The following is a 21,520-nucleotide window of genomic DNA, read 5'->3' as shown; positions in this document are numbered from 1 at the left end:
CATAGATGCCCCAGACACCCCACAGACCCCCTAGAGAACCCCATAGACCCCTCCAGCACCCCATAGACACCTCAAGAACCCCATAGACTCCCCAGAAACCCCATAGATCCCCTTAGCACCCCATAGACCCCCAGGAACCCCATAGACCCCTCCAGCACCCCATAGACACCTCAAGAACCCCATAGACTCCCCAGGAACCCCATAGATGCCCCATAGATCCCCTGAGCACCCCATAGACCTCCCCAGGAACCCCATAGATGCCCCAGACACCCCCCAGACCCCCCAGAGAACCCCCCAGATCCATCCCACGCCCCCATAGCACCCCATAGACTCCCCCAAGTCACCCCATAGACCCCCCCAGACACCCCCCCATAGCCTTCCCCCCCCCCGCCCCACACCCCACTGGACCCCTGGGGGTCCCGGGCGTGACTTTGGGGGCACGGCGCACCCACGGGCCCCAGCATCGGGGAGGGGGAACCCCCGCGTCCGGGCCCCACGTATCGGGGACGGGGACGGGGGGGGGCAGGTTCTGCCCGGGTGACGTGGAGGGCGGAAGCAAGCTGTCATGGGGCACCGGTGTTGTGCCCCATAGCGACCCACGGCATCCCATAGGGCCCCACGGCCCCCACTGACACAGGTGAGCCCTACTGCCCCCCCCCCCTGCCCCCCTGCACCCCTGTGGGCCCCAGAGCAGCCCCATAGGGCTCCTCCGGGCTCTTACAAGCCCCATAGCAGCCCCTTAGGGGCCCCATAGGGTCCCCCCAGCCCCATAGCAGCCCCTTAGGAGCCCCGTAGGGGCTCTGTAGGAACCCCATAGCCCCCTCCCAGCTCCCTAGGTCTCCCCCAGCCCCATAGAACCCCATAGCATCCCCTTAGGGGCCCCATAGGGGTCCCCGAGCCCCATAGCAGCCCTTTAGAGGCCCCCCTAGAGCTCCCCCACCCCATAGAGCCCCATAGCAGCCCCTTAGGGGCCTCACAGGGCTCCCCCAGCCCCACAGGGCTCCCCCAGCCCCATAGCAGCCCCTTAGGGCCCCCCTAGATCTCTCCCAGCCCCATAGAGCCCCATAGCAGCCCCTTAGGCCCCCCCTAGATCTCTCCCAGCCCCACAGAGCCCCGTAGCAGCCCCTTAGGGCCCCCCTAGATCTCTCCCAGCCCCATAGAGCCCCATAGCAGCCCCTTAGGGCCCCCCTAGATCTCTCCCAGCCCCACAGAGCCCCATAGCAGCCCCTTAGGGACCCCCTAGATCTCTCCCAGCCCCACAGAGCCCCATAGCAGCCCCTTAGGGCCCCCCTAGATCTCTCCCAGCCCCACAGAGCCCCATAGCAGCCCCTTAGGGCCCCCCTAGATCTCTCCCAGCCCCACAGAGCCCCATAGCAGCCCCTTAGGGCCCCCCTAGATCTCTCCCAGCCCCACAGAGCCCCATAGCAGCCCCTTAGGGACCCTCTAGGGCTCCTCCAGCCCCACAGAGCCCCTTCGGGCCCCCCCTAGAGCTCCCCATAGCCCCCCCCCCCAGCTCCCCCAGCCATGTCCCCCCTGTGGGCGCTGGCGCTGCTGTGGGTCGCGGGGGCCGTGGGGCACCCCACGGCGCAGCCCCGGGACTGGGTCCCCCCCTGCGGGCGCTGCCTGTGGGCCATGGTGGGGCTGGGGGCTCTGGGGGGGGCCATGGTGGTGGCGGGGGGGCTGCTGTGCCAGCGCCTGCTGCGGGGGGGGCCCCCGCCCCCCCCCGAGCTGTGGGGCGCCCCTCCCCCGCCATGGGGCGACGAGGAGCCCCCCTCCCCCCTCCTGGCCTGGGGCCCCCCCCCGGGCCCCCCCCAGCCCCGCGTCACTCTGCGGGACATCGGGGACTTCTTCCAGCGCGGAGGGGGGTAGGGGGGGGCCCCCAAAGCGGCTCCATGGGGCGCCCCCAAACCGGCCCCGCCAACGCCGTGGGGCGCCCCGAAACAGCCAATGGGGAGCTGGGGGGGGCCCTGAAACCGCCAATGGGGAGCCATGGGGGGCCCTGAAACAGCCAATAGGGAGCTGTGGGGGGCCCTGAAACCGCCAATGGTGAACCGTGGGGGGCCCGAAACCGCCAATGGGGAGCTGTGGGGGGCCCTGAAACTGCCAATGGGGAACTGTGGGGCGCCCCGAAACCAATGGGGAGCCATGGGGGGCCCCGAAACCGCCAATGGGGAGCCGGGGGGGGCCCTGAAACAGCCAATAGGGAGCTGTGGGGGGCCCTGAAACCGCCAATGGGGAGCCGTGGGGGGCCCTGAAACAGCCAATGGGGAGCCGTGGGGGGCCCCAAAACCAATGGGGAGCCATGGGGGGCCCCAAAACCGCCAATGGGGAGCCGTGGGGGGCCCCAAAACCAATGGGGAGCCATGGGGGGCCCCAAAACCGCCAATGGGGAGCCGGGGGGGGGGCCCGAGACCAATGGGGAGCCATGGGGGGCCCCGAAACCGCCAATGGGGAGCCGGGGGGGGGGCCCGAGACCAATGGGGATCCATGGGGGGCCCCGAAACCGCCAATGGGGAGCCGTGGGGGGCCCTGAAACAGCCAATAGGGAGCTGTGGGGGGCCCTGAAACCAATGGGGAGCCATGGGGGGCCCCAAAACCACCAATGGGGAGCCATGGGGGGCCCTGAAACTGCCAATGGGGAGCTGGGGGGGGCCCTGAAACAGCCAATGAGGAGCCGTGGGGGGCCCTGAAACAGCCAATAGGGAGCTGTGGGGGGCCCTGAAACCAATGGGGAGCCATGGGGGGCCCCAAAACCACCAATGGGGAGCTGTGGGGGGCCCCAAAACCACCAATGGGGAGCCGGGGGGAGGGGCCGAGACCAATGGGGACCCATGGGGGGCCCGAAACCGCCAATGGGGAGCTGTGGGGCCCCCCAAACCACCAATTAGGAGCCGTGGGGGGCCCTGACACCGCCAATGGGGAGCTGTGCCTTGAGCCCAGCGCTCAGGGGCCACGGAGCACCCCAAAACTGTGACGTCAGAGCGTGGGGTACCCCGAAAATCACCAATCAGGAGCTGGGGGTACTCCTGAAACCCCCAATGAGGAGCCGTGGGGGTCACCTGAAGCGGCCAATCAGGACGTCCGGGGTGGCCTGAAGTGACCAGTCAGGACCGAGTCCCGAATCCGCCAATCGGGAGCCATGGGGGCACCTTGAAACCACCAATCAGGAGCCCTGGGACCCCTTGAAACCACCAATCAGGACCGTGGCCTAAACCAGGATCTATGGGGCGCCCCGAAACCGCCAGCGTCTCCCCAGATCTATGGGGCACCTGAGAACTGATCGGGTCTCCCCGGATCTATGGGGCGCCCTGAAACTGCCAGCATCACCCCAGATCTATGGGGCGCCCCGAAACTGCCAGCGTCTCCCCAGATCTATGGGGCGCTCTGAAACCAACAGTGTCTCCCCAAATCTATGGGGTGCCATGAATATGATGGTGTCTCCCCGGATCTATGGGGCTCCCCGAAACCGCCAGCATCACCCCAGATCTATGGGGAGCCCCGAAACCGCCAGTGTCTCCCCAGATCTATGGGGCACCTGAGAACTGATCGTGTCTCCCCAGATCTATGGGGCGCCCCGAAACCGCCAGCGTCTCCCCGGATCTATGGGGTGCCCTGAAACCAACAGCATCACCCCAGATCTATGGGGCGCCCTGAAACCGCCAGCGTCTCCTCGGATCTATGGGGCACCTGAGAACTGATTGTGTCTCCCCAGATCTATGGGGCGCCCCAAAACCGCCAGCGTCTCCCCGGATCTATGGGGCGCTCCGGATCCAACATGGTCTCCCCAGATCTATGGGTCATCGTCCCCCCCCCCCCCCCAACTGCCATCGTCTCCCAGGACCTATGGGGCGCCCCAAAAGCCGTGGGGCCCCGCCCTGGCTCCCCGCCCCGGCTTCCTGCCCGCGCTCCCCGCTTCCTGCCCGCGCCGCGCTCGCGCCATCCCCCGCCAACGGCCGCAGCCCCACAGGTACCGGCGGGGGTCCCAGGGAGCTGGGGGTGGGGGCACGAGGCGGGGTGTGGGGCACCCAAGGGCGCTATGGGGAGTTGGGGGTGGTGGAGCACCCAAGGGTGCCACTGGGGACCCAAGGGGGCCGTGGGGAGTTTGGAGTCCCGTGGGTGTCACGGGGCACCCCAGGGTGCTGGGGGGAGTTGGGGGGGGTCCCAAGGGGGTTGTGGGGCACCCATGGGTGCTGTGGGGAGTTGGGGGTCCCAAGGGGGCTGTGGGGCACCCAGGGACTTGGGGGGACCCAAGGGTGTCACGGGGCACCCAAGGGTGCTGTGGGGACGTGGGGGGTCCCAAGGGGGTTGTGGGGCACCCAGGGACTTGGGGGACCCCGGGGTGTCACGGGGCACCCAAGGGTGCTGTGGGGACGTGGGGGTCCCAAGGGGGTTGTGGGGCACCCAGGGACTTAGGGGACCCAAGGGTGCTGTGGGGACTTGGGGGTCCCAAGGGGGACGTGGGGGTCCCAAGGGGGTTGTGGAGCACCCATGGGTGCTGTGGGGACTTGGGGGACCCAAGGGTGCTGTGGGGAGTTGGGGGGTCCCAAGGGGGACGTGGGGGTCCCAAGGGGGTTGTGGGGCACCCAAGGGTGCTGTGGGGACGTGGGGGTCCCAAGAAGGACATGGGGGTCCCAAGGGGGTTGTGGGGCACCCAGGGGCTTGGGGGACCCAGGGGTGTCACGGGACACCCAAGGGTGCTGTGGGGAGTTGGGGGTCCCAAGAAGGACATGGGGGTCCCAAGGGGGTTGGGGAGCACCCATGGGTGCTGTGGGGACGTGGGGGTCCCAAGGGGGTTGTGGGGCACCCAGGGACTTGGGGGGACCCAAGGGTGTCACGGGACACCCAAGGGTGCTGTGGGGACTTGGGGGTCCCAAGAAGGACGTGGGGGTCCCAAGGGGGTTGTGGGGCACCCAAGGGTGCTGTGGGGACTTGGGGGTCCCAAGGGGGTTGTGGGGCACCCATGGGTTCTGTGGGGACTTGGGGGTCCCAAGGGGGTTGTGGGGCACGCAGGGACTTGGGGGGACTCAAGGGTCTCACACGGCACCCAAGGGTGCTGTGGGGAGTTGGGGGTCCCAAGGGGGACGTGGGGGTCCCAAGGGGGTTGTGGAGCACCCATGGGTGCTGTGGGGACGTGGGGGTCCCAAGGGGGTTGTGGGGCACCCAGGGACTTGGAGGACCCAAGGGTGTCACAGGGCACCCAAGGGTGCTGTGGGGACTTGGGGGTCCCAAGAGGGACGTGGGGGTCCCAAGGGGGTTGTGGGGCACCCAAGGGTGCTGTGGGGACTTGGGGGTCCCAAGGGGGTTGTGGAGCACCCATGGGTGCTGTGGGGACGTGGGGGTCCCAAGGGGGTTGTGGGGCACCCACGGGTGCTGTGGGGACTTGGGGGTCCCAAGGGTGCTGTTGGGCACCCAAGGGTGCTGGGTGGGTCTCATGGGCGCAGTGGGGTGCGTGGGGACCCCAGCGTGGTGACGCCCTCCTGTAGTCCCACAGGTCCCATGCCGCGGCCCGGGGCCGTGGGGGGCTACCCCCCAGCTTGTCTGGCCATAGCCCTCTATGGCTTCCTGGCCACCTACGCCACCCCTCTGGACCCCACCGTCAAGGCCACCCTGTGGGCCACCACGGGCTCTGACCCGTCCATGGCAGCCACCACATCCCCGCTGGCCACCATGGACCACCAGTCAACGCCAGTGGCCACCAGTGGCTCCAAAACATCCCCGTTGCCCACCACGGGCCACCAACCAGCTCCAGTGATCACCACCAGCCCTGAACCGGCCATGATGACCACCAGTGCCCCTTCACTGGCCCTGATGACCACCACTGGCCACCAGCAAGTCTTGATGTCCATCACCGGCCACCAGCAAGTCTCAGTGGCCGCCACGGGCCACCAACTGGTCTTGGAGACCACCAATGGCCAGCAACTGGCCCCCACCATCACCCTCCGGTCAACTTTGGAGACCACCACTGGCCACCACTCGACCTTGAAGGCCACCGTGGCCCATCAACCAACTTCAAGGACCTCCATTGGCTATCTACTGACCTCAGAGGCCACCACGGGCCACCAGCCAGCCTTGAAGACCACCACGGGCCACCAACGAGCCTTGAAGACCACCACGGGCCACCAACCAGCCTTGAAGACCACCACGGGCCACCAACCAGCCTGGGAGACCACCACCAGCCACCAACCAGCCTGGGAGACCACCACCGGCCACCGCCCGGCCTCAGAGGCCATCACCAGCCACCAACCATCCCCGAAGGCCACCACAACCCCCTACCCAGTGCTCCACCAGACGCTGGCTCCGCTGGCCCCCCAAAAGAGCTCGTGGAATTGGCTCGTGGTGGTGGCCGTGGTGGCCATCTTGGTGGCCCTGGGGCTGGTGGTGGCAATGTGGCTCCGCCGCAGGCGGCACCGCTCGGGCTCCACGCAATTCCAGCCGTGGGCCGGCCCGGCTCAGCTCCACGAGAACGACGGCTGCGGGGGGGCGGGGCCGGTGATCCAACCCTTGGTGGACACTGTGGCCACCGGGCAAGGGGGAGCCACGCTCAGCACCTTCCAAGCCACCTCCGACTCGGTGGCCATGGAGGAGCTGCCGGACCCCCGGGGGGACCCCCCAGTTAATGGGGACCCCGGCGCCCAGGGCACGTCCCCCCCCTCCCCGAAATAACCGCCGCGGCTTCCTGTTGACGGTGCGGCAGGAAGCGGACCGAGGTATCCGGGCTCCCCCCGAAGGGTGGGGCTCTGCGTTGTTTCCGTCGGCAACCTGTGAAATTTCTTATTTTCCACTGGTTTTTGGGTTTTTTTTTTGTTTGTTTGGTTTTTTTTGATAAAAAAATAGCAATCTGGCCAAAACCGCCGCAAGGGACCCAGGCGTCCGGGTGTCGCGTGTCCACCCCCCGCCCCGTCCTCCACCCCCCCGACTGTCACCCACGGGTCCCTCCCAGGGTGACTCACGGTGGGGCTGCAGCTTCACCCCCCCCCCCGCCCCCCAAAATGGGCTAAAAACCTGGTTCGTCCCCTTCAAAGGGGCCCAGGTGAGGGAATCCAAGATGGCCGCCTTCGGAGCGCTGCCCTTTCCCGGTTGGCTGCCCGGCCCAAGGTGCGCCGCTCGATCCAAGATGGCCACCGGCTCGCCCGCTCGATGCCACAGCGGTCTTTTGCTGCTGACCAATCCAAGATGGCCGCCCAAGCGCTCCCCGGGGGGGAGGGGGAATCAACCCAACATGGCCGCCAGCCGCACAAGATGGCCACCAGTGGTCAACCGGCTCATGGCCACCGCCACCCACCCTGGGCCCAAGCCAAGATGGCTGCCCAGTGTGGGTAATGAGCCAAGATGGCCGCCCAGCGTGGGCACGGAGCCAAGATGGCCACCCAGCTTGGGCACCAGCTGCCAAGCCAAGATGGCCGCCGGCAAGAAGCTCGTTTGGCCGCCACCGGTCTCATTGCCCAGCCCAATTTGGCCACCGACGCTCCCCGACAGGACGAGCCAGTATGGCCGCCGGCCCCGCCATTCTCCCCGCCAAGGGGCCTAAGATGGCCTCCGAGCAGCCAAGCGGGCGTGACCGCCCCAGTGAGGTCACCCCGGGGCTCCAGTGACGCAACTGGTAGGGGGACCCCACCCAGTATGGCCACTGCTCCTCCCAGAGGCAGCCCAGTACGGCCCTGCCCGCCCCAAGATGGCCGCCCTCGGCCCACCCCACACTCCTACCGTGGCCAATCCCCTGCCTTCAACCCTGTCCATCCCAAGATGGCCGCCCTCGGCCCTGCCTGCCCCAAGATGGCCGCCCTCGGCCCTGCCCGCCCCAAGATGGCCGCCCTCGGCCCACCCCACACTCCTACCGTGGCCAATCCCCTGCCTTCAGCCCTGCCCGCCCCAAGATGGCCGCCCTCGGCCCACCCCACCCCAACACGAATGCCCCCAGCCACTCCAAGCCAAGATGGCTGCCTTCTCCAAGCCAAGATGGCCGCCCTCGGCCCACCCCACACTCCTACCGTGGCCAATCCCCTGCCTTCAACCCTGTCCATCCCAAGATGGCCGCCCTCAGCCCTGCCCGCCCCAAGATGGCCGCCCTCGGCCCTGCCCGCCCCAAGATGGCCGCCCTCGGCCCACCCCACCCCAACACGAATGCCCCCAGCCACTCCAAGCCAAGATGGCCGCCCTCGGCCCACCCCACACTCCTACCGTGGCCAATCCGCTGCCCTCAGCCCTGCCCGCCCCAAGATGGCCACCCTCGGCCCACCCCACCCTAAGATGGCCCCCGAGCGCCGCTCCGATCCAAGATGGCTGACCTTGGTCCTGCCCGCCCCAAGATGGCCGCCCTCGGCTCCGCCCCCTCTAAGATGGCCGCCCTCGGCTCCGCCCACTCTAAGATGGCCGCCCTAGGCAGGCTCCTCCCCTTCCTGCCCCCGCAGGAAGCACCATCTTGGATCGGGGCGGAGCCAGGCGGCCATCTTGGATTTACCAATCAGGTGACGCCCGGCGGCCATCTTGGATTCGTGGCTGGGGCGGGGCCGGGCGGCCGCACCCCATTCGCCCATCCACATGAGGGCGTGGCTTTCGTCAGCAGGGTGGGGCCGGGCGGCCATCTTGGTTGTGCCGCTCACTCGGTGCCCGGCAGCCATCTTGTCCTCACCGCCGCTGCCTTGTGCCCGGCGGCCATGTTGGCACCTCTGGCGGCCATGTTGGAGTGCGCGGCGACCATGTTGGCGTGCCTGGTAGCCATGTTGGTGTGCCCGGTGGCCATGTTGGTCTGATTGGCGGCCATGTTGGTGTGCCCAGCGGCCATGTTGGTGTGCCTGGTAGCCGTTAGTGTGTCTGGTAGCCATGTTGGAGTGCTCGGCGGCCATGTTGGTGTGCCTGGTGGCCATGTTGGCACCTCTGGCGGCCATGTTGGTGTGCCCGGTGGCCATGTTGGTCTGATTGGCGGCCATGTTGGTGTGCCTGGCGGCCATGTTGGCACCTCTGGCGGCCATGTTGGTGTGTCTGGTAGCCATGTTGGTATAGCTGGTAGCCATGTTGGTGTGCCCGGCGGCCATGTTGATGTGCCCGGCGGCCATGTTGGTCTGCTTGGCGGCCATGTTGGAGTGCCCGGTGGCCATGTTGGTGTGTCTGGTAGCCATGTTGGTATAGCTGGTAGCCATGTTGGTGTGCCCAATGGCCATGTCAGTGTGCTTGGCGGCCATGTTGGTGTGTCTGGTAGCCATGTTGGTGTGCCTGGCGGCCATGTTGGTGTGGCCAATGGCCATGTCAGTGTGCTTGGTGGCCATGTTGGTGTGTCTGGTAGCCATGTTGGTGTTCCTGGCGGCCATGTTGGTGTGCCCAACGGACACGCCAGTGTACTTGGCGGCCATGTTGGTATGCCCGGCGGCCATGTTGGTATACCTGGTGGCCACGTTGCTGTGCCCGGCGGCCATGTTGGTGTGGCCACAACACCAATGGTGGGTGTGTCGCTGTCCCTCCTCCTCCTCCTCCTCGGGGAGTGGGCGGGGCCGACCCCAAACCCAATGGGGTAGGGCCACCCCAAGCTCCGCCCCCTCAGGGAGGGGCAGAGCCGACGCCCCGGTCACGCCCCGAGCTCCGCCCCCTCAGGGGTCACGCCCCCCCCCGCCCCTTTGCCACGCCCCAAGGGGGGACCCAGGGAGAGGCGTCAGGTGCCTTTAATTGGCCGCGGAGATAATGAGATGCAAATGAGCGTGATAATGAAGGGGCGGGGAGCCAAAGGCAGAGCAGAGGGAAAACCCGGAGGTGGATCCTGGGCGGGGTCCTGGCTGTAGCCAATCGCAGGGCGGAGGCGGGGCCGGAGGCGGGGCCGGAGGCGGGGCCGGCGGGTGGCAACGCCCGGGCTGGATCAGGGCTGGGAGCTGGGGGGGGGGGAAGGAAAACCCGGCCTGGATCAGGCGGGGGATCGGGGCCAGAGCCAAGGCCCGGCCTGGATCCCGGCCAGGAGCAGCGCCGGACCCAAAACCCGGCCTGGATCGAACCTGGGAGGGGGGTCGGGGCCCAAACCCGGCCTGGACCGCACTCGGGATCGGGGTGGGAGCCAAAACGTGGCCCGGATCCCATCCCGGACTGGGGTGGGAGCTAAGACCTGGCCTGGATCCCTCTTGGGAATCAGAGAAGGAGCCAAAACCTGGCCTGGATCACATCCCGGACTGGAGTTGGAGCTAAGACCTGGCCCGGATCCCACTCGGGATCAAGGTCATAGTCAAGACCCGGCCTGGATCACGCTGGGGATGGGGGTGGGAGCCAAAACCTGGCCTGGATCCCTCTTGGGAATCAGAGAAGGAGCCAAAACCTGGCCCGGATCCCTCTTGGGATCAAGGTCATAGTCAAGACCTGGCCCGGATCCCATCCCGGACTGGGGTGGGAACTAAAACCTGGCCCGGATCCCACTCGGGATCAAGATCATAGTCAAGACCCGGCCTGGATCACACTGGGGATGGGGGTGGGAGCCAAAACCTGGCCTGGATCTCTCTTGGGAATCAGAGAAGGAGCCAAAACCTGGCCCGGATCCCATCCCGGACTGGGGTGGGAGCTAAGACCTGGCCTGGATCCCACTCGGGATCAAGGTCACAGTCAAGACCTGGCCTGGATTCCTCTTGGGATCGGGGTGGGAGCTAAGACCTGGCCTGGATCCCATCCCGGACTGGGGTGGGAGCCAAAACCTGGCCTGGATCCCTCTTGGGAATCAGAGAAGGAGCCAAAACCTGGCCCGGATCCCATCCCGGACTGGGGTGGGAGCTAAGACCTGGCCCGGATCCCACTCGGGATCAAGGTCATAGTCAAGACCTGGCCTGGATCCCTCTTGGGATCGGGGTGGGAGCCAGAACCTGGCCTGGATCACTCTTGGGACCAGAGAAGGAGCCAAAACCTGGCCCGGATCCCATCCCGGACTGGGGTGGGAGCTAAGACCTGGCCTGGATCCCACTCGGGATCAAGGTCATAGTCAAGACCCGGCCTGGATCCCTCTTGGGATCGGGGTGGGAGCCAAAACCTGGCCTGGATCCCATCCTGGACTGGGGTGGGAGCTAAGTCCTGGCCTGGATCCCTCTTGGGACCAGAGAAGGAGCCAAAACCTGGCCCGGATCCCATCCCGGACTGGGGTGGGAGCCAAAACCTGGCCCGGATCCCACTCGGGATCAAGGTCATCGTCAAGACCCGGCCTGGATTCCTCTTGGGATCAGGGTGGGAGCTAAGACCTGGCCTGGATCCCTCTTGGGATTGGGGTGGGAGCCAAAACCTGGCCTGGATCCCTCTTGGGAATCAGAGAAGGAGCCAAAACCTGGCCCGGATCGCTCTTGGGATCAAGGTCATAGTCAAGACCTGGCCCGGATCCCATCCCGGACTGGGGTGGGAGCTAAGACCTGGCCCGGATCCCACTCAGGATCAAGGTCATAGCCAAGACCCGGCCTGGATCACGCTGGGGATGGGGGCGGGAGCCCGAACCTGCCCTGGACCGCCCTTGGGTCGGGGCGTTGGGGTGGGGCGGGGCGGGACACGAGAGGAGTCCGACCGCACACTCACGTCGCGTCGAGCTGCCGGATCCAGCTGACGGTGCGCCGGCGCGCCTGTTCCCAGGAGAAGAGGGGCCGGTAGCCGAAGCGGCGCTGAGCCTTGTCGGTGCGGACGCTGAAGGGCGTGGAGCCGACGGCCAGGGTGTAGGGGTTGAGGAGGGGGGCGTAGGGGCAGAGGGGCCGCAGCAGCGCCCGCAGCCCCGCGTTGAGGTGGGCCAGCAGGGCCAGGAGGGCGGGGGGCGGCCGGGGCCCCCCCAGGCGCAGCCCGGCCGGCCCCAGCAGCAGCATGTTGAAATCCTCGTAGGCGGCGTAGGGGGAGGCGTCGTAGCAGAAGAAAACTTCCCCGGCCACCGTCCCCGGGCGCTGGCGAGCCGCCCGCGCCGCCAGCACGTGCATCCAGGCCACGTTGCCTGCCGGGAGGGCAGGGGTTGTGGGGCGGGGGGTGGGGCGGGGGGGGAGGATATAGGGCTGGGTGGGGGGTAGAGGAGAGGGTGTGGGGCTGGGTGTGGGGCTGGGGTAGAGGATATAGGGCTGGGTGTGGGGGAGAGGGTGTGGGGCAGGGGGGCCTGGGGTGTGGGGCGGGGGAGAGGAGAGGGTGTGGGGCAGGGTGTGGGGCTGGGGTAGAGGATATAGGGCTGGGTGTGGGGTAGAGGAGAGGGTGTGGGGCGGGGGGGGGCGGGGGGGGGTGGGGGGGGGCTGGGGGGGAGGATATAGGGCTGGGTGTGGGGTAGAGGAGAGGGTGTGGGGCGGGGTGTGGGGCGGGGGGGGTGGGTGTGGGGCTGGGGAGGGGGGGGAGGATATAGGGTTGGGTGTGGGGTAGAGGAGAGGGTGTGGGGCGGGGTGTGGGGCTGGGGCAGAGGATATAGGGCTGGGTGGGGGGTAGAGGAGAGGGTGTGGGGCTGGGTGTGGGGCTGGGGGTAGAGGATATAGGGCTGGGTGGGGGGTAGAGGAGAGGGTGTGGGGCTGGGTGTGGGGCTGGGGTAGAGGATATAGGGCTGGGTAGGGGGTAGAGGAGAGGGTGTGGGGCTGGGGGTAGAGGATATAGGGCTGGGTGTGGGGTAGAGGAGAGGGTGTGGGGCTGGGTGTGGGGCTGGGGTAGAGGATATAGGGCTGGGTGTGGGGGAGAGGGTGTGGGGCAGGGAGGCCTGGGGTGGGGGGCGGGGGAGAGGAGGGGATGTGGGGCTGGGTGTGGGGCTGGGGTAGAGGATATAGGGCTGGGTGTAGGGGAGAAGATGTGGGGCAGGGAGGCCTGGGGTGTGGGGCGGGGGAGAGGAGGGGATGTGGGGCTGGGTGTGGGGCTGGGGTAGAGGATATAGGGCTGGGTGTGGGGTAGAGGAGAGGGTGTGGGGCTGGGTGTGGGGCTGGGGAGGGGGTGGAGGATATAGGGCTGGGTGTGGGGTAGAGGAGAGGGTGTGGGGCGGGGTGTGGGGCGGGGGGGGTGGGGGTGGGGCTGGGGAGGGGGGGGAGGATATAGGGTTGGGTGCGGGGGAGAGGGTGTGGGGCAGGGAGGCCTGGGGTGGGGGGCGGGGGAGAGGAGGGTGTGTGGGGCTGGGTGTGGGGCTGGGGGGGAGGATATAGGGTTCGGTGTGGGGTAGAGGAGAGGGTGTGGGGCTGGGTGTGGGGCTGGGGGTAGAGGATATAGGGCTGGGTGTGGGGTAGAGGAGAAGGTGTGGGGCTGGGGTAGAGGATATAGGGCTGGGTGTGGGGTAGAGGAGAGGGTGTGGGGCTGGGGTAGAGGATATAGGGCTGGGTGTAGGGGAGAAGATGTGGGGCAGGGAGGCCTGGGGTGTGGGGCGGGGGAGAGGAGGGGATGTGGGGCTGGGTGTGGGGCTGGGGTAGAGGATAGAGGGCTGGGTGTGGGGCTGGGTGTGGGGCTGGGGAAGAGGATATAGGGCTGGGTGTAGAGGAGAAGATGTGGGGCAGGGAGGCCTGGGGTGTGGGGCGGGGGAGAGGAGAGGGTGTGGGGCAGGGTGTGGGGCAGGGGAGAGGAAAGGGGCTGGGTGGGGGGTGGGGGGGCAGAATGTAGGGCTGGGTAAAGGAGAGGGTGTGGGGCAGGGGGGGAGGATATAGGGCTGGGTGTGGGGCAGGGGGTGTAGGGCCCAAACATGGGGCTGCGTGTGGGGGAAGAGTCGAGGATGTGGGGCAGGAGAAGGAGCTGCCTGTGGGGCCGAGAGATGTGGGGCTGGCCCGAGGGGCAGATATGGGGCAGGGGAGAGGATGTGGGGCAGGATATGGGGCAGGGCTGTAGGAGAGATGGACGTTTACGGGGGCGGAGGGGGCAGGAGGCAGCCGTGGGGCGGCCGTGGGGCGGCCGTGGGGCGGCCGTGGGGCAGCCGTGGGGCAGGACTCACCGGCGTAGACGCGGCCGTGCTCGGCGTGGGGCGGGAGGGTTCGGGGCAGCCACCCCCCGGCCGCCCTCCCCCGCCGGTAGAACTGGGCCATCAGGGGGTGCCGCTCCCCATAGATCCCCGTGGGGCGCAGGGCCACCGTCACCAGCCGGCCCCCCCCCGCCACCTGCCGGGACGCCTGGGGTCCCCCGGGTGCCTGGGGCCCCCCCGTGCCCCCCAAGCACCTACGGGTGCCCCCCGTATCCACGCTTCTGCGGACCCCCCACACCCCCCGCCTGCCCCCGTCCCCTCCTGGGGGGGGGGGGGGGGGATGTTGGGGGTCCCAGACCCCTGGGACCCCACTTTTGGGGACGGATGGGTCCCCCCCACCCCCACCCGCGACCCCCTGGGCACTTAAGTCCCCATCGACACCCCCCCCCCCCAAACCCCCTGGGTCCCCCCCACCCCCCGGGTCCCCCCGACCCCCCGGGTCCCCCCGACCCCCAGGGTCCCCCCCAGCCCCCCGGGTCCCCCCCCAGCCCCCCGGGCCCCCCCACTCACGGGGCTGCCGTTGGCCTCCAGGACGAGGCGCTCGGCCTGGGCCTTGCTGAGGGGGTACGGCTCCGTGTGCCGGACGGGGTACGGGGAGTCCTCGTCCCCCCTGCGGTGGGGCGGGGGGGGAGGGGGGGTCAGCGGGGACCCGGGGGGACCCAGACCCCTCCCCCCCCCCCCAGCCCCTGTTTGGGGTGGGAAGGGGCGGGGGGGGGGGGGAGGGGAAGCCTGGGAGTGGGGTGAGGTTGGGGGTCCGGGATGCCGGGATCCCCCCCCGTGGGGCAGGCCGGGGGCTCCGTGGGGCAGGTTGGGGGTCCCGGATGCTGGGGTCCCCCTGTGGGGGAGGTTGGGGTCCCTGTGGGGCAGGTTGGGGGTTGCGGACGCCGGGGTCCCCGTGGGGCAGGTTGGGGGTCCCAGATGCTGGGGTCCCTGTGGGGCAGGTTGGGGGTCCCGTGGGGCAGGCCGGAGCCCCCGTGGGGCAGGTTGGGGTCCCGTGGGGCAGGTTGGGGTCCCCGTGGGGCAGGTTGGGGGTGCCGTGGGGCAGGCCGGAGCCCCTGTGGGGCAGGCTGGAGCCCCCGTGGGGCAGGTTGGGGGTCCCGTGGGGCAGGCCGGAGCCCCTGTGGGGCAGGTTGGGGTCCCCATGGGGCAGGCCGGAGCCCCCGTGGGGCAGGTTGGGGGTCCCGTGGGGCAGGGTGGGGTCCCCGTGGGGCAGGTTGGGGTGCCGTGGGGCAGGTTGGGGTGCCGTGGGGCAGGCCGGGGCGGGTGCCTACCGCAGGAAGGGGTCCCCGCGGGCGTTGGGCCCCACCACCTCCATGCTGCTGGTGTAGAGGAGGCAGCGCACGCCCCGCGCCCGGCAGCCCGCGATCACGTTCTTGGTGCCTGGGGGGCGGGGGGGGGGGCGGGGGGGTGGGGCCCTGCCCCCCCAGCACAGCCCAGCCCCACACCCGGCCCCCTGGCCCCACGCCCCCCCGGCTGCCCCCTGCCCCCCCCCCCGTGCCCCACAGACCGCCCAGCCCCCCTAGGTGCCCCCCAGCCCAGCCTACGTACACCCAGACCCCCAACCCGCCCCACAGCCCCCCCGTGCCCCACAGAGCCTCCCATAGCCCCCCGGCCTACTCTACCCCCCCCCAGCGGCCCCCTAACCCACCCCATATCCCCCCCAGAACCCCATGGTGCCCCATAGCCACCCCCAGGCCTACTCTACCTACCCCCCCAGCTGCCCCCTAACCCACCCCATATCCCCCCCAGAACCCCATGGCACCCCACAGCCCCCCCAGCCCACCCCCAGCCCACCCCATCCCATATCCCCCCCAGCCCCCCTAGTTGCCCCATAGCCCCCCCCAGGCCTACTCTACCTCCCCCCCAGCTGCCCCCTAACCCACCCCACAGACCCCCTCAGAACCCCCTGGCACCCCACAGCCCCCCCAGCCCTCCCCATATCCCCCCCAGCCCCCCTAGTTGCCCCATAGCCCCCCCCAGGCCTACTCCACCTCCCCCCCCAGCTGCCCCCGAACCCTCCCCATAGCCCCCCCAGAACCCCATGGTGCCCCATAGCCACCCCATATCCCCCCCAGCCCCCCTAGTTGCCCCATAGCCCCCCAGCCTACTCTACCTCCCCCCCCAGCTGCCCCCTAACCCACCCCATATCCCCCCCAGAACCCCATGGCACCCCATAGCCCCCCCAGCCCCCCTAGTTGCCCCATAGCCCCCCCCAGGCCTACTCCACCTCCCCCCCCAGCTGCCCCCTAACCCTCCCCACAGACCCCCTCAGAACCCCATGGCGCCCCATAGCCCCCCCAGACCACCCCATATCCCCCCCAGCCCCCCTAGTTGCCCCATAGCCCCCCCCAGGCCTACTCCACCTCCCCCCCCAGCTGCCCCCTAACCCACCCCACAGACCCCCCCAGAACCCCATGGCACCCCATAGCCCCCCCAGCCCACCCCCAGCCCACCCCATCCCATATCCCCCCCAGCCCCCCTAGTTGCCCCATAGCCCCCCCCAGGCCTACTCCACCTCCCCCCCCAGCTGCCCCCTAACCCACCCCACAGACCCCCTCAGAACCCCATGGTGCCCCATAGCCCCCCCAGCCCACCCCATAGCCACCCCAGCCCCCCTAGTTGCCCCATAGCCCCCCAGACTACTCTACCTCCCCCCCCAGCTGCCCCCTAACCCACCCCATATCCCCCCCAGAACCCCATGGTGCCCCATAGCCACCCCATATCCCCCCCAGCCCCCCTAGTTGCCCCATAGCCCCCCCCAGGCCTACTCCACCTCCCCCCCCAGCTGCCCCCTAACCCACCCCACAGACCCCCCCAGAACCCCCTGGCGCCCCACAGCCCCCCCAGCCCTCCCCATATCCCCCCCAGCCCCCCTAGTTGCCCCATAGCCCCCCCCAGGCCTACTCCACCTCCCCCCCCAGCTGCCCCCGAACCCTCCCCATAGCCCCCCCCCCAGAACCCCCTGGCGCCCCACAGCCCCCCCACGCCCCCCCGAGCTGACCTTGCACGTTGACCCGGGCGATGGCTTCGGGGCTGGCGCGGCCCCAGACGTCGACGAGGGAGGCGGCGTGCAGCACCACGTCGGCCCCCGCCAGCACCCGCCCCACGGCCCCCGCGTCCCCCACGTCCCCCTGCACCAGCCGCACCCGCACCCGGCCCCCTGCGCGGGGACACGGAGCGGGGCTGACCCCCCCACGTCTGGGTCCCCCCCCACAGACGCCCGGGGCCCTCAGCCTCACCCCACGTCAACCCCATGGGACCCCCCAAAACCCCCGGACACCCGGGTGTCCCCCCCAGATGCCTGGGTCCCTCCCGGACACCGGGGTCCCCTGGATATGGGGCTGGGGGTCTCCCCGGACACCCGGGTCCCCTCCCAGACCCCTGGGTCCCCTCCCAGACCCTGATGTCACCCCACATCAATCCTATGGGTCCCCCAAGCCCCTGGATGCCTGGGTCCCCTGGATATGGGGCTGGGGGTCTCCCTGGACACCTGGGTCCCCTCCCAGACCCCTGGGTCCCCCCCTGGGTCCCTTGGGTGTCCCCTTCCCGGGTGCCTGGGTCCCTCCCGGACACCGGGGTCCCCTGGATATGGGGCTGGGGGTCTCCCTGGACACCTGGGTCCCCTGGATATGGGGCTGGGGGTCTCCCCAGACACCGGGGTCCCCTGGATATGGGGCTGGGGGTCTCCCCAGACACCGGGGTCCCCTGGATATGGGGCTGGGGGTCTCCCCGGACACCCGGGTCCCCTCCCAGACCCCTGGGTCCCCTCCCAGACCCTGATGTCACCCCACATCAATCCTATGGGTCCCCCAAGCCCCTGGATGCCTGGGTCCCCTGGATATGGGGCTGGGGGTCTCCCTGGACACCTGGGTCCCCTCCCAGACCCCTGGGTCCCCCCCTGGGTCCCTTGGGTGTCCCCTTCCCGGGTGCCTGGGTCCCTCCCGGACACCGGGGTCCCCTGGATATGGGGCTGGGGGTCTCCCTGGACACCTGGGTCCCCTGGATATGGGGCTGGGGGTCTCCCCAGACACCGGGGTCCCCTGGATATGGGGCTGGGGGTCTCCCCAGACACCGGGGTCCCCTGGATATGGGGCTGGGGGTCTCCCCGGACACCCGGGTCCCCTCCCAGACCCCTGGGTCCCCTCCCAGACCCTGATGTCACCCCACATCAATCCTATGGGTCCCCCAAGCCCCTGGATGCCTGGGTCCCCTGGATATGGGGCTGGGGGTCTCCCTGGACACCTGGGTCCCCTCCCAGACCCCTGGGTCCCCCCCTGGGTCCCTTGGGTGTCCCCTTCCCGGGTGCCTGGGTCCCTCCCGGACACCGGGGTCCCCTGGATATGGGGCTGGGGGTCTCCCTGGACACCTGGGTCCCCTGGATATGGGGCTGGGGGTCTCCCCAGACACCGGGGTCCCCTGGATATGGGGCTGGGGGTCTCCCCAGACACCGGGGTCCCCTGGATATGGGGCTGGGGCTCTCCGGAGGGGGGGGTCCCGCGCCCCCCTACCGTGGCTCGCCGGGACGACGTCGGGGTCGATGCGGAGGTCGAAGACGCGGAGCTCCCCCAGCTCCGGCTCCTGCTCCAGCAGCAGCTGCACCAGGTGGGAGCCCAGGAACCCGCAGCCGCCCGTCACCACGTACACCAGCCCCTGCGGGCCCACGGCGCCGTCACCCCACGGCCGGGCCACCCCACGGCGGGGCCACCCCACGGCATGGTGACCCCACGGCAGAGTCACCCCACGGTGGGGTCACCCCAAGGAGGGGTCACCCCACGGCAGGGTCACCCCACGGCATGGTGACCCCATGGTGGGGTCACCCCATGGAGGGGTCACCCCATGGCAGGGCCACCCCCTGGTGGGGCCACCCCACGGCATAGTGACCCCATAGCAGAGTCACCCCATGGAGGGGTCACCCCATGGTGGGGCCACCCCATGGTGGGGTCACCCCATGGAGGGGTCACCCCACGGCATAGTGACCCCATGGCAGAGTCACCCCATGGCAGAGTCACCCCATGGTGGGGTCACCCCATGGCGGGGTCACCCCATGGCGGGGCCACCCCATGGAGGGGTCACCCCACGGCATAGTGACCCCATGGCAGAGTCACCCCATGGCAGAGTCACCCCATGGCAGAGTCACCCCATGGAGGGGTCACCCCACGGGCACCTGGGTCCCCTCTAAGGTCAAGGGATGTGGGGCCCGGACGCCTGGGTCCCCTGTACATGTGGGTCCTGGACTCCAGGGTTCCCTATAGATGTGGGTCCCAGACACCTGCGTCCCCTATAGATGTGGGTCCTGGACTCATGCGTCCCCTGTACATGTGGGTCCCGGACACCTGCGTCCCCTATACATGTGGGTCCCGGACTCGTGGGTCCCCTATAGATGGGGGTCCTGGACTCATGCGTCCCCTGTACATGTGGGTCCCGGACACCTGCGTCCCCTATACATGTGGGTCCCGGACTCGTGGGTCCCCTATAGATGGGGGTCCTGGACTCCTGGGTCCCCTGTACATGTGGGTCCCGGACTCCAGGGTCCCCTATAGATGCGAGTCCCAGACACCTGCGTCCCCTATACATGTGGGTCCCGGACTCGTGGGTCCCCTATAGATGGGGGTCCCGGACGCCTGGGTCCCCTGTACATGTGGGTCTTGGACTCCAGGGTCCCCCATAGATGTGGGTCCCCTATAGATGTGGGTCCCGGACGCCTGGGTCCCCTCCCATCCCCCCCCCCCGCCACTTCTCCTTCCCCCCCTCCCCCTCCAGCACTTCCTCCCCCCGGTACCTGCGGGGGGACCCGGGTGTCCGGGCCTGTCCCCCCCCCCCTCCCCCACCCCCGAGGGGTCCGGGGGTTCCCCTCCCCCTCCCCTCCCCCTCCCGGTACCTGGGGGTCGGGGCGGGGGTCGCTGTCCCCGGGGGGCGGCTCCATGGTCCCGGCCCCTTCCCCCTGCCCGGGGCTCGCCTCGATCGGCATCGGCGGCCTCGCCCCGGGGCGGGAGGGGCCCGGGGGGGGGGAGGGGCGCGGAGGGGCCGGTTCCCGCCGGGGCCGCGCGGGGTCAAGGCCGCTGGGGGAGGGGAGGGGGGGGGGGGGACCCGGGCGTCCGGGAAGGGGGAGGGGAGGAAAACAGTGACGTAACGGGAAGGGGAGGGGCCCGGGTGGCCGGGTCCAAGTGGCGGGAAGGAGATGGGTGGGGAGGGGCCGAGGCGGACGCCCGGGTCCCCCCGGGGTGGGGGATGGGGCCGCCCCGCCCCCCCCCACCCCCCGCGGTGGAAGCGGCCGTTGCTGTGGCAACGCGCGACGCCGTCACGTCCCCCCCCCCCCCCCGCGCGGGGCGGGGTCTGCGGACGCCACGCCCCACCTCCTCCGCGACCACGCCCCCCGGCAGGCGGGCCCCGCCCCTCCGTGCGCCCCGACCACGCCCCCCCCGGGCGGTGCCTGCAGAGGCCCCGCCCCCCTCGGCGGACCCTTCCCTCTCCCCTTCACACTCGCCTCTCATTGGCTCGCCCACAAGCCCCGCCTCCGCGTAGCCCCGCCCTCCCCAAGAGCCCCCCTGGGAGCCGCCCTCCCCAGACACCGGGACCCCCCCCTCAGGATTTTGGGGTTCCCCCCAAACACCGGGCCCACCCCCTCGAATTTTGGGGACCCCCCGGACACCGGGACCCCCCCAGGATTCTGGGGGTCCCCCCCCGGAGATAGGGATCCCCCCTGGACACCGGGACCCCCCCCTCAGGATTTTGGGACCCCCCCAAGGATTTTGGGGTCCCCCCAAACACCAGAACCGCCCCCCCCCCCCCCGAATTTTGGGGACCCCCCGGACACCAGGGACCCCCCCCAGGATTCTGGGGTCCCCCCCCGAGACGGGACACCCCCCCCCCCCCTCGAATTTTGGGGACACCCCCCCCGAATTCTGGGGACCCCCCCAGACACCGGGGACCCCCCCAGACACCGGGGACCCCCCCCAGGATTCTGGGGTACCCCCAGAGACGGGACCCCCCCCCCCCTCGAATTTTGGGGACACCCCCCCGACACCGGGATCCGCCCCCCCCCCCAAGATTTTGGGGTCCCCCCAAACACCAGGACCCCCCCCCCCCCCCCCCGGATTTTGGGGACCCTCCCAGACACCAGGACCCCCCCCCCCCAGCCCCCCCCCTTACACGATACCGGGGTCCCCCCATCCCCCCCCCTCCTCCCAGACCCCTGGTGTTGTGCCCCCCCCACCCCCCAATTCCGGGGTCCCCCCCCCAGTTCTGGCCGACGCCGTCTCAAAGCTCGGTGGCCACTTTATAAAAAGGGGGGGCCCGGGGGCGCCCCCGTATCAACATATGTACAGGGATGTACAGGGGACGTACGGGGGATTTACACCCCCGGGTATTTACAGAGCCGGGGGGGAGGGGATGCCCCGGGGGGGGGAGGGGGGGCGGGGGGGGGGGGAGGGGAGGACCCTCCCCCAGCCCCCCCCCCCCCCCCCCCGGGGGTCCCGGCCCCCCCGGACGCGCCCCGAGTTTCTACAAGAAACAGCCAAGGAAGAAGAGCCTTCTCCGGGGAAAAGGGAGGGGCCGCGGTGACCTCACGGCGGCCGCGGTGACGTCACACGACGCTCGCCCGCGATGTGGCGGCGGGGGGGGGGGGGGGAGGGG

At 69.8% G+C, this 21,520-nt stretch overlaps 3 protein-coding genes across 42 annotated transcripts; 1 reads left to right on the top strand and 2 right to left on the bottom strand.

The window, feature by feature from the left end:
* Positions 1 to 3,762: 3,762 nt before the first annotated feature.
* LOC142404194 (uncharacterized) lies at positions 3,763 to 6,797 on the top strand. Its single transcript, XM_075490673.1, has 2 exons — positions 3,763 to 3,967; positions 5,484 to 6,797. The coding sequence occupies exon 2, from the start codon at positions 5,497 to 5,499 to the stop codon at positions 6,661 to 6,663; it is 1,167 nt and encodes a 388-aa protein (XP_075346788.1). The 5' UTR covers positions 3,763 to 3,967; positions 5,484 to 5,496; the 3' UTR covers positions 6,664 to 6,797.
* A 2,840-nt stretch (positions 6,798 to 9,637) lies between these two features.
* HSD3B7 (hydroxy-delta-5-steroid dehydrogenase, 3 beta- and steroid delta-isomerase 7) lies at positions 9,638 to 19,973 on the bottom strand. The gene is made up of 8 exons (XM_075490705.1): positions 19,767 to 19,973; positions 18,397 to 18,538; positions 16,890 to 17,048; positions 15,160 to 15,268; positions 14,399 to 14,498; positions 13,862 to 14,024; positions 11,521 to 11,920; positions 9,638 to 9,857 (listed from the first exon to the last, which is right to left on the bottom strand). Exons 1-8 carry the CDS (start codon positions 19,854 to 19,856, stop codon positions 9,845 to 9,847), a joined length of 1,176 nt encoding a protein of 391 aa, XP_075346820.1. The 5' UTR covers positions 19,857 to 19,973; the 3' UTR covers positions 9,638 to 9,844.
* Positions 9,866 to 11,448, bottom strand: LOC142404209 (uncharacterized). 40 transcript variants are annotated; one of them, XM_075490708.1, is made up of 8 exons: positions 11,320 to 11,448; positions 11,155 to 11,236; positions 10,868 to 11,113; positions 10,704 to 10,826; positions 10,580 to 10,661; positions 10,498 to 10,538; positions 10,333 to 10,373; positions 9,866 to 10,249 (listed from the first exon to the last, which is right to left on the bottom strand). In XM_075490708.1, the coding sequence occupies exons 1-7, from the start codon at positions 11,333 to 11,335 to the stop codon at positions 10,367 to 10,369; spliced, it is 597 nt and encodes a 198-aa protein (XP_075346823.1). In that variant the 5' UTR covers positions 11,336 to 11,448; the 3' UTR covers positions 9,866 to 10,249; positions 10,333 to 10,366. The 40 variants fall into 40 exon arrangements, 5 of the variants coding, with proteins under 5 accessions (XP_075346823.1, XP_075346825.1, XP_075346822.1 ...); XR_012773765.1 differs by lacking the exon at positions 11,320 to 11,448 and having other exon boundaries at positions 10,333 to 10,455; positions 10,498 to 10,661; positions 10,704 to 10,744; positions 10,786 to 10,826; positions 11,155 to 11,252; XR_012773776.1 differs by lacking the exon at positions 11,320 to 11,448 and having other exon boundaries at positions 10,333 to 10,455; positions 10,498 to 10,661; positions 10,868 to 10,908; positions 10,950 to 11,113; positions 11,155 to 11,252.
* Positions 19,974 to 21,520: the final 1,547 nt, after the last annotated feature.

This window comes from Mycteria americana, unplaced genomic scaffold, assembly GCF_035582795.1.
Source record: "Mycteria americana isolate JAX WOST 10 ecotype Jacksonville Zoo and Gardens unplaced genomic scaffold, USCA_MyAme_1.0 Scaffold_91, whole genome shotgun sequence".
NCBI lineage: Eukaryota > Metazoa > Chordata > Aves > Ciconiiformes > Ciconiidae > Mycteria > Mycteria americana.
This window is presented reverse-complemented; position numbering and strand designations above follow the sequence as displayed.